The sequence below is a fragment of the Bos indicus genome, chromosome 21, assembly GCF_029378745.1.
Source record: "Bos indicus isolate NIAB-ARS_2022 breed Sahiwal x Tharparkar chromosome 21, NIAB-ARS_B.indTharparkar_mat_pri_1.0, whole genome shotgun sequence".
NCBI classification, from domain to species: Eukaryota; Metazoa; Chordata; class Mammalia; order Artiodactyla; family Bovidae; genus Bos; species Bos indicus.
In genome coordinates this window covers 27250066-27261294 of record NC_091780.1, presented here as the reverse complement: position 1 = coordinate 27261294, position 11229 = coordinate 27250066, and the positions used below count along the sequence as shown (strand labels likewise).

Here is an 11229-nt window from a genome sequence, read left to right as displayed (position 1 = left end):
CCCCAACCAGGGATTGAACCCACAATCTCTGCACTGGAAGCACAGAGTCTTCCACTGCACTCAAGCATTTGTTGTGCACTTTATTGCTATTACATCAGCTCCACCTCAGATCCTCAGGCATTAGATCCTGGAAGTTGGGGATCCCTGCTCCAACCCATCCCCTTCTCTCCACCTTCCCTGACACTGCCTCAGTTCAGAGCCTCATCTCTCCCCAGGGACCCCTTCACTCCCTGCTGCTTCCTTAATAATCTTTCTAAAGCAAAACGCTGGCCATTACCTTCCAAATAAAATTCAAATAACTTGATACATGCAGCCACGAATGACAGACAAATGATTAAACAACCTGCAGTTTTCTCTGCACATCACTGGGCACCAACCAAACAAAACACACTCCAGCACTCGGGTTGGTGCTCCAGGCTCCCTGCTGGGTCACTCTGAACTTTGAACATTCACTCTGAACTTCTGGGCGAGGGCCAGGCATCATTCATTACTAAAGTTCTACAGGTGAATTCAGTGCACAGCCAAGGGCAGAAACACCTCCTGCTGCTGCTGCTCAGTCGCTTCAGTCTTGTCCGACTCTATGCAACCCCATAGACGGCAGCCCACCAGGCTCTGCCGTCCCTGGGATTCTCCAGGCAAGAACACTGGAGTGGGTTGCCATTTTCTTCTCCAGTGCATGAAAGTGAAAAATGAAAGTGAAGTCGCTCAGTCATGTCCGACTCTTCGAGACCCCATGGACTGCAGCCACCAGGCTCCTCCGTCCATGGGATTTTCCAGGCAAGAGTACTGGAGGGGGGTGCCATCGCCACATCTCCTATTGTATTGCAATAGACAGGGTAATGCCTGACTCCTGGAAAACAGTCAAGCCCTTTGGCTTGAAGCTGCATTTATTTAAAATGCATTTATATAACCTGTGACTTACTTTCTGCCTCTGGGCACACAGTCGTCACTTGGTATCCTTAAGGACTGGTTCCAGGGCCCCCACGGACACCAAAATCCTAGGACAGTCAAGTTCCTTAAGCCAGATTCCCTATATGCGGGTTCTGCATCCACAGATTCAACCACCCGCGTATCATAAACATAGTATCAATGCTACACGTTGGGCGGTTGGTTGAATTTGCGGATGCGAAACTGCAGATAGTGAGGGCTGACGGGATTTTTAGGCTAACCAGCCATAACCCTCATCTTAACCTCCCGTGTCGGGCATCTCTTCAACCCATTATAATACCTTACACATTACAGGTACTCGGTACTCCACAAAGAATGAATAGTAGATGGACAAACACATAGAAAGATATATATTTATTTTGTCTGATGACGTGAATGCCACAACTAATGTGCTGGTTTCAAAGACAATGCAGAAATAAGGAGATTCTGCAATATGAAAATCACTACAAAATAAAGGATTGGTCAGAGGTCTTGATTCCCCCATGCTAAAAGAAGACACAGAAATACAAGAGGGAAATGTTTAATGTAATGCCACAGCAGTCCACAGCTACCCATTTTTTATTTCTTACTACACTGTGCAGGGCTAGGATAAAGAGAGTGGAGCCAGAAATTCAGTAAAGTTCTGATAACTTTATTGCAAAGACACAGCTTTAAAAAGTAACACAGCCCTCGTAGAAGCTGCTGCTACAGAGGATCTAAATATAGGAAGCTGAGTCTTCAGAATTTGCTCATCAACAAAGGAATGTCATCCGGTAACCTTCAAATGCAATTTCTGAGCTATTGCCCACGGCAATTTTTTTCCTGTGTCCTAGACCTCCACTGTTAATTCAATAGTCTGAATAGAGTCTTTGTTTAATACAATGTTCGGAGAGCTCTTTGCCTTTCTTAAGAATAGCCTGAGGCATACAAGGTTGATTTCCCACACAGCTACATTGGAAGTGTGCACTGAGGCACGCAGCCACGTGCATCAGGTGTGCTTCTGGCCCCTGGGTCCGAAACCTGCTCTCTCTCTTGCTCCAGGGCTCGGGTGTCCTCCGCCGGAGGCTTGGGCAGGTCCAACATGGTGGACAAGTCCTTCCTGGGAGCCCCAGTCACCAACATCCAGTGGTTCTTTGGCTTTTCAACTCTGTGTGAATCCAGATAGGTGTGAGCAGCGACCTCTGCTTCCTGTCCAAAATAGGTTCTGGGGCAGGAAAGAATTAACACAGATTGGAAATGGAATTACAACCCTCAGTAAGCTGTTAAATTCATCTCAAAACACCCAGTTCAGCAGAGTGCTACATAAAGCCCTTGCAGGAAAGAAGTTTCTCTAAAACAGGACGTGTTTGCCCGCAAGACTTACCAGATATGGGCAAGGACAAGGTGTATAGGACCCCATGATAGCTAAAAATCCTCTGTGGGGAAGGACTTGCATAATAGAAGGGGTTCTAAGGGACGTTTTCACACCATCAGAGTTCTAGGTGGTAATATTTTTTCGTCATCAAAGGACTTGTGTGCATGGCCATCTTCTTTAAATTGGCTTCCTTGCCTATATTCACAGCCTCCACCCTCCAGCATGACACTTTGCTGTACCCTGCTATACAGTACCTTAGGGAAAGATGCCGGTGGGCCACCAGCCCGCGATTCGTGTGGCAGTGAGTGATAAGAATCTTGGTGTTTGCCTTTAAAGATAAAGAAAGTGTGTTACTTGAATTATGAATCAAGGCTTTCAGTTTCCTAAAGGCAAGACTTTGGAAATATTGTGTATATATATGTAATATATATATAATACATTTATATAAAGTATTTATATATGCTAATGCTAAGTCGCTTCAGTCGTGTCCGACTCTTAGCGATCCCATGGACTACAGCCCACCAGGCTCCTCCATCCATGGGATTTTCCAGTTAAGAGTACTGGAGTGGGGTGCCATTGCCTTCTCTGATCTATATATAGTGTATATGAAAATCACTACCAAATAATGGAATAAATAATATAAACAATGGAATAAGTAAAATAACATGAAGATTACAAGTAGTTATTTATATATTATATACATATATAATACTGTATACTATATATAGTATATATGCTATATATATATATATATATATATATATATATAGCAATGGCACCCCACTCCAGTACTCTTGCCTGGAAAATCCCATGGACGGAGGAGCCTGGTAGGCTCCAGTCCATGGGGTCACTAAGAGTCGGGCACGACTGAGCGACTTCACTTTCACTTTTCACTTTCATGCATTGGAGAAGGAAACGGCAACCCACTCCAGTGTTCTTGCCTGGAGAGTCCCAGGGACGGGGGAGCCTGGTGGGCTGCTGTCTATGGGGTCGCACAGAGTCAGACACGACTGAATCGAGTTAGCAGCAGCAGCAGCATATAGTAGTTATATGCCAGTGCACATGCTAAGTCCCTTCAGTCATATCCGACTCTTTGTGACACTATGGATTGTAGCCCTCTGTCCATGCGATTCTCCAGGCAAGAATACTGGAGTGGGCTGCCCTCCTTTCCAAGGTGTCTTCCTGGCCCAGGGATCAAACCTGCGTTTCCTGTGTGTCCTGCATTTAAGGCGGATACATTACCACTGAGCCATCAAGGAAGCCCAGTAGTCTTATAGATATATATATCAACTGATAGTCTTCATATTATTTTTGTACTTTTCTTACTTTTCATAAATGAACATATATTGTTTTTTAATATATAAACAATAAACAAAAAGATATATTATTTCAATAAAAGACATATAATTTCAAAATCATATATATATATATATATATATTAGGTAGGTAGAATAGGAAAAAGGAGTCCAGAATGGCAGTGGCTAAAAGACAGAGGGAAAAGCCCACAAAAATAGAACAAAGGAAGGTCTGAGGACCGGAGTGAGGACCTCAGGTAAAACAAATAGCCCTCCTGGCTAGCTCAATTTACATAGGGCAGGCCTGGTGGAGGAGGAAAAAACATATAAAAAGAGGAGCCAAACATGACAGGGGGACTTTTCTCTTCAAGTCTTTTGGATCAACCCACCCTCACACCTCAAGGATGTACTTCCCTTTGCTTTCTAAATAAAACTGAGCTGTAACACGGAGCTGTAACACTGGTCTGTCTGTCGCTTCAAATTTTTGCTGCAGCGAGACAGAACCAAGGGAATTACACACTCCCCCGACATAGATGGTGCCGTGACTTGGATTTAACCTGGCTCAATTTCAGTTTGACCCCCATGAGGCAGAAGCTAAGCACAGCAGAAGCCCAACTCGACAAAAGCTCCTGCGTTGGAAGCTGAGCGTGAAGAAAACCCAGTGCAGGGAAGTGACAAGAAGCCCAACATGCTGGAAACCAAGACAGCAAAAACAAACTCAGCAGAAAGCTCAAGCAGCTCAGTCTCAGATTCCAGGAGACCTTCGGTTGGGGTAGGAAGTCCTCGCCCCTATGGCTGGAAGGACATTTGGCTAACAAAATCTTAATTCCTTTACAATCTCTCATTTCTTGTTTCCTCAACCTCCCCCCCACCCCCCGTGAACAGGTGAGTGGCAGTGGGTGCCCCAGGGTGTCCCAAAGGCTCTACTATATGCTGTGCCTTAGTAGCTGTTGCCCAAGTGGGTGGGGGTTCTTCTGTCCTTAATCTTCTTTGTGCCAAGGATCAGGCCAATGAAAATTGTGAGCACAGGTCAGGTGTTTAGCAGATTTTCTGGCAGGTTATGAAGGGGTTTCCTCGGCACATTTTTCCCACTGCTTTTCCCTCCCATCCTTCAGCTTCTCTCTCCATCTATGCCACTGCTTACAAAGTATTGGGCAGGTCATCATCTTTCCATTTCTGAAAGCTGTGTTTGAAACCATTTACCTAAGATTGGGACTCAAACCCATGTGGCAGGGACTCTGTGCTATGCTTAGTCACTCTGTTATATCCGACTGGGACTTGAGTCTGACCAAAATCCATGGTGCCTGGTTTTATGACCTAATGAAGCTCAGGCTCTTGATGTCTCATTGCAAAAAATTCAGTGAGAGACACAGTGATAGGTAAGAGGTGGATTTGTGTGGATTTAGAGAGAAGCACACTCCACAGAGTGTGGCCCATTGCAGAGTGCAAGTGCAGAGGCCATGGAATGTGGCGTGGTTAGTTTTCTCAAGCTGGGTGATTTCATATGCTAATGAGTGGGGCGATCATCCCAACAGTTGTGGAAACACCCACTCCTCCGTCTTTTGACAGTGCCTTGGAACTGTCCTGGCACCTCTGGGTGTGTCATTTAGCTTACAGACTGAGGATCAAGGTTTAGTTGAATTTGACTTGTCATCTTTGATCCATTTTATTTTAATCGGTTTATGTTATGCCCTTGGCTATGTCATTTTTTCAAAAGTTGTACTCTACCCCCTTCCTTCCTGTTTCATGTTCTTTTCCTGAGTCCCGTCCAGGCCCACAATGTTGCCTCTACAATCTTCTGGAGGGACAACCATAAAACAGCTGGCCTTTGGGAGAGAAATGCTGTATAATATCCAATCTCTCTAGATATTGAGGCCTTCATCTTCCATGTTTCCTACAACATGCCCAACAACATGCAATTCAGGTTCTAAACTTTTTGGCAGAGAGGGGATATAATGCTAAGGCACAGATGGTCAAGACAAAGGTCACTTACCTGGGAGTTCAGATTACACACAGGTCCAGGAGGCTGTCCTCTGATTGAATACAAGGAATCCTCCAGTTGCCCTCCCCTACGACTTGAAAACAACTGCAAGTTTTCCTGGGGCTAATTGAGTATTATAGAATCTGGATTCCCAACTATGGTCTAATTGCCCAGCCCTTATACGAAATCTTGAAGGGACAGGATGATTCAATCCCACTGATGTAGGGAACTCCTTAAAAGAAGGCAGAGGCTACACTAAAACAAGCCTTAACTCAAGGACCTGCCTTGAGGTTGCCAGACCCAGAAAAAGCATTCCAATTTTATGTCCACAAAAATGAAGGAATAGCCTTGGGAGTGTTAACTCAAAGGTTGGGACCTCAGCCCTAGCCTATAGCTTACTCATCGAAGAGGCTCAACCCAACCACCTGAGGCTGGCCTCCCTGCCTTTGAAAGTTTGCAGCTATTGCAATCCTGATAGAAGATACTTTAAAACTCTCTTATGGGGGCAAATTAACTATTTTTACCAGTCACCAAGTGAAACAACTCCTAAATGGGAGAGGCCATTTATGGATGCCTGATCAAAGAATCCTCAGATATCAAGTAATGCTGATGGAAAATCCAGGCCTGACTATATCCCCTTGTGAGGTTCTTAACCCTGCCACCCTCCTGCCTGCCCCCGAGGGCTATCTCCCCTTTCAGTCTGGCCTAGAAACCTTGGACCACTGGACAAAACCCCAAGAGGGATTGTCAGAAGATCCACTGACCAATCCTGAGGAAATCTGGTACACTGATGGAAGCAGCTTTGTCTTGGATGGAAAAAGAAGAGCTGGATATGGAGTAGTCTCCATTTTTGAGACCACAGAGGCTAAACCTTTGCCACCAGGTACTTCAGCGCAATTAGCTGAGCTCATAGCCCTGACTCGAGCTTTAGAGCTAGGAAAAGGAAAAAGAGTAGCCATTTACACTGACTCCAAGTATGCCTTTCTGGTGCTACATGCACATGCTGCTATTTGGAAAGAAAGAGGCCACTTGACCACCCGAGGATCCCCAATCAAATATGGTGATCAAATCCTTAGGCTCTTAGAGGCAGTTCATCTGCCCACTGAATTTTCAGTCTCCCATTTTAAAGCACACCAAAAAGGGAGGACGGAAGTGGCACGAGGGAACCAAGCAGTGGATCAGGCTTGACCTAATAGGGGTTGCCACCTTAGTTCCTCAGACTAATTTGCCAGAAACTCCTTCATATACTGAAGGTGAGACTCTTAAAGCTAAGAGTGAGGGCTTTCAAGATCATATGGGGTAGTGGTTCCAAAAGGAGGGACTCCTTTTTCTCCCTGGGAACTGCCAATGGAAGTTGGTTAACTCCTTACATGCCATCACTCATTTAGGGGAGAAGACCCTCCAAAGATTACTAGAAAGGTTCTTCAGAGGAACAGGCCTCCAAATGAACATGAGGCAAGTAGTTTCCTCTTTTCCCACTTGCCAATTAAACAACTCCCAAGGAGCTCAAAGACCCCAGCTGGCCCAGTCCGTCCAGTGACACGGGACCTACTCAGGAGAGAGCTGACTGCTGGACTTCACCCAGATGCCAGTTTCTCAAAGGTATAAATACCTATTAGTCATGATATATACATTCACAGGATGGATTGAAGGCTTTCCCACCTGGACTGAGAAGGCTGATGACGTGGTAGAAAAACTGCTCCATGAAATCATTCTGAGATTTGGTCTGCCCAGGTCATTACAAAGTGACAATGGGATATCATTTACTTCTAAGGTCACCCAAGGGGTCTTTAAAGCATTGGGCATTACTTATTATCTCCACTGTGCCTGGAGGCCTCAGTCTTCAGGAAAAGTAGAAAGAGCCAACCAATTCTTAAAATCAGCGATAAAAAAGATAACCCAGGAGACCTCCCTGGGATGGAAGGAGGTTTTACCAATAGCTCTCCTCTGCACCCGTATTGCCCATAAGGAACAGGTTGGTCTTAGTCCTTATGGGATGCTATATGGGAGACCTTTGCTTATGTCAATGACTTCTTCCTCAATCCAGAGGCTCAGTCCCTCCAGTTTTATACCATGGCCATTGGGCAATTCCAACAGGATATACACTTGTGGGGCGTCAGATCAGATCAGATCAGATCAGTCGCTCAGTCGAGTCCGACTCTTTGCGACCCCACGCCAGGCCTCCCTGTCCATCACCAACTCCCGGAGTTCACTCAGACTCACGTCCATCGAGTCAGTGATGCCATCCAGCCATCTCATCCTCTGTCATCCCCTTCTCCTCTTGCCCCCAATCCCTCCCAGCATCAGAGTCTTTTCCAATGAGTCAACTCTTCGCATGAGGTGGCCAAAGTACTGGAGTTTCAGCTTTAGCATCATTCCTTCCTAAGAGATCCCAGGGCTGATCTTCAGAATGGACTGGTTGGATCTCCTTGCAGTCCAAGGGACTCTCAAGAGTCTTCTCCAACACCACAGTTCAAAAGCATCAATTCTTCGGTGCTCAGCCTTCTTCACAGTCCAACTCTCACATCCATACATGACCACAGGAAAAACCATAGCCTTGACTAGACGAACCTTTGTTGGCAAAGTAATGTCTCTGCTTTTGAATATGCTATCTAAGGAGTCACCACTATATGCTCCAGGGACTCAAGTCCTAATTAAAGTCTGGCAGATGGGTCACCAAAGGCTCAACTCCAGCCCACATGGAAGGGCCTCTACCCTGTAATACTTTCTATCCCCACAGCAGTCAAGGTACCATGACTCCTGGATTCACTACTCACAAGTCAAGCCGTGGAAGAAAACAGAAGAGGACACTCGATACACCTGTGAGTTCCTGGGAGATCTCAGATACCTATTCAGAAATGCAAACGAGTGCCATTCTAATGAACACCCCCAAAATTAAGTTTCTGGGGATAAGATTTCTCAGGATAGTGCTAAAGAGCCAACACAGCTTGGCAGGGGTTGTATTCCAAAGCAGACAGGAGATAGACCTCCTGATCCCTGAACAAGGAGGGACTTGAGCCATCTTGAATGAGACATGTTGTTTCTGGGTAAATACCTCCAGCTAAGTTAAAAGAAAGTCTCACAGTCCTCAAGAAAAACATTCAGATCCTACAGGATCTCAAAGAACAAGCTAAAGAGTTAGGGTCACTACAATCTCTCTTTGGGGGATCCTTCTGGCAATGGGGAATTTGAAGTTGGCTAATGCCTTTACTAATCCCTGTCATCACCATACTGATGCTGCTTATGATTGCTCCATGTATTATCAATTGTCTAACCCGTTTTGTCTCTGCCCAAGTCAACACACTATAACATGCAGTGCCAGTTCAACAAGGATATATAAAACTACAGCTGACCATAGAAAATATCATTCACCCTAAGATGGACACTACTATAAGGACTCTGAGGCTTGAGACTAGAAAGAGGGGGAGGCCCAATGCCCCTTGCAATCCCAATTCAGCAGGAAGTAGCCAGAGAGACCTCAACGCCCCTATTCCCAAAGAATTGGGCCTCCCATCTCTTGAGGGGGCAATGTTAGGTAGTTAGAATAGGAAAAAAAGAGTCCAGAATGGCAGTGGCTGAAAGACAAACAAGGGAAAAGCTCGCAAAAATAGAACAAAGGAAGGTCCAGGACTTGAGTGAGGACCTCAAGTAAAACAAACAGCTCTCCTGGCTAGCTCAATTTACATAGGGCAGGCCCAGGGGGAGGAGAAAGAAACATGTAAAAAGAGGAGCCAAACTTGATGGGGGGACTTCTCTTCTCTTTGAGTCTTTTGGGTCAATCCGCCCTCATGCCTCAAGGATGTATTTTCCTTTGCTTTCTAAATAAAACTAAGCTGTAACACTGGTCTTTCCATCACTTCAAATTTTTGCTACAGCAAGGCAGAACTAAGTAAATTACAACTCCCCCAAGATATAGATACAGATATAGATAGAGAGAGCGAGCAAGAGAGAGAGATGGAATAACCTGGAAGTCAAACCTTTATAGATTAGTAAATATATTATTATAAATACATATATGATGGAACATTATATAATCATTTAAAGTCAATTTGGAGAAGATCCCTGACAATTGGAAATAGGGTCACTGGTGTTTTTAAGTGGAAAAAATAAGAATATTCCTGATGTCCTAAATTTTTAAAAACATTAAAATTAAATTTTCAGAAAACATAGACATGGAAAAAGAAAAGATAACAGTGGCTTTCTCTGGTAGGTGGAACAACTGGTAATTTTCTTATTATTTTTTGTCCTTTTCTGACTTCCCGTAAGTGAGCATACATTGTTTATAATTAGAAAATAAAAGACTTATTATTTCAAAATCCTGATTCATGTAAGCTTAAGGCAGTGTGAGATGTGAGAAAGCAGCTCTGACACCCAGGAGCTGGGCTGGCACCCCCAGCTATGTCTTAGTGTTCCCTTGTGGAATATAATTAATTTCACACAATGCCCACATCAGACAAGGCCATGCTGTGACCACGATGGGTTAAGACAGAAAGAAGACCACTGTGTAACTGTGTCTGAACACAGCAAAACCATGAGCACTGTCCAAACCACAAAATACCAAATGTCCTCCTCTCTCAGAGAACAGGAGTGACCGCAGCTTCCTTACTCAGGACAGCTTTGTCCATGCGCTGGCCTGCCCTCTATAGATAAGATGCATTGAGACACACCTGCTTCCTGACGGCACCCAACCCCACTTCCTGAGACCCTCCCTAAACTCTCCCACCACAGCCCCAGTTCTGTAGCTTGTCCTTCCTGACAGTCTTTTACTGAGACGCCCCACCGTTTCCTGTGGTACATGTTCTCCATCATTGAGACAAGAAATAAAGCTGACTCATTCAACCCCAGGTGCTCCTGACTGAAGGGCATTGATATGTGGGTGGAAGTTGGACAGGTGTGATGTGTTCCATTTTGCAGAGGTGTCTGAGTGAGGCTCGAAGACCTGCCTCGGGCTGTGGCTTGAGTTAGCGATGGAGAAACAAACTCCTGGTGCCTGACAACCTATCTAACCTAACAACAGCAACAGAACCACCACCACCATTAAATTAACAACAGTGAACGCTTGGGAGTGCCCTCTGAGCCAGGCACTTTTCTTTTTTCACTTTTCTCTCCATGCTGGGAGAAACACCCTTGCAAGGACTTCTCTGGTGGCCCACTGGCTAAGACTCTGCACTCTCAGTCCAGGGGGTTCCAGTTCAATCCCTGGTCGGGGAACTAGATCCCACATTTCACAGCTAAGATCTGGTGCAGGGAAATAAATATTAAAAAAAAAAAAAAAGACCCTTGCAAACCTGGGTCCGACTGTGGAGCTTGAGAGAGAAGCCCACTGCATTGGGTAGATCCAGAGTGGCTGGTAACTGGAAATCCCTGGATGGCCAGCTCTTTAAGTCCTTCCTGGCTATAAGTCTGCACTCTCCCAATAACTTCTAATGACCCCTCGGTCTTCATCTGCCTGATGTCTCATAAGCAAAAAGCACAGCCTCTGGTACTTGAAAAGCTCTGCACCTCTGCACCTGCCTCCCCATCCAGAACTCTGCTGCCATCCGCAGGGCCCAGACTCCTGAGAAAACAGCCAGCCTTGTGCTCACCTGGCAGCTGCCCTGCCCTGTCCTTCACTCCTCCGGATTACCCAGGCTCTTTAGAAGTGAGGACTTAGGGAGCTCCCTGGTTGCCTA

The 11229-nt window shown here is 45.4% G+C and overlaps 1 protein-coding gene across 4 annotated transcripts in view; it reads right to left on the bottom strand.

Annotated features, from left to right (window-relative positions):
- Nucleotides 1-1558: 1558 nt before the first annotated feature.
- The window catches only part of CFAP161 (cilia and flagella associated protein 161), a 138426-nt gene continuing 128755 nt past the window's right edge, over nucleotides 1559-11229 (bottom strand). For all 4 annotated transcript variants that reach the window (XM_070775251.1, XM_070775252.1, XM_019983997.2 and 1 more), the window contains 2 exons: nucleotides 2536-2609; nucleotides 1559-2131 (listed from right to left, as the gene is read on the bottom strand). In XM_070775251.1, coding sequence (XP_070631352.1) covers nucleotides 1876-2131; nucleotides 2536-2609 — 330 coding nt within the window. In that variant the 3' untranslated portion in view covers nucleotides 1559-1875. The remainder of the gene's footprint in view (nucleotides 2132-2535; nucleotides 2610-11229) is intronic.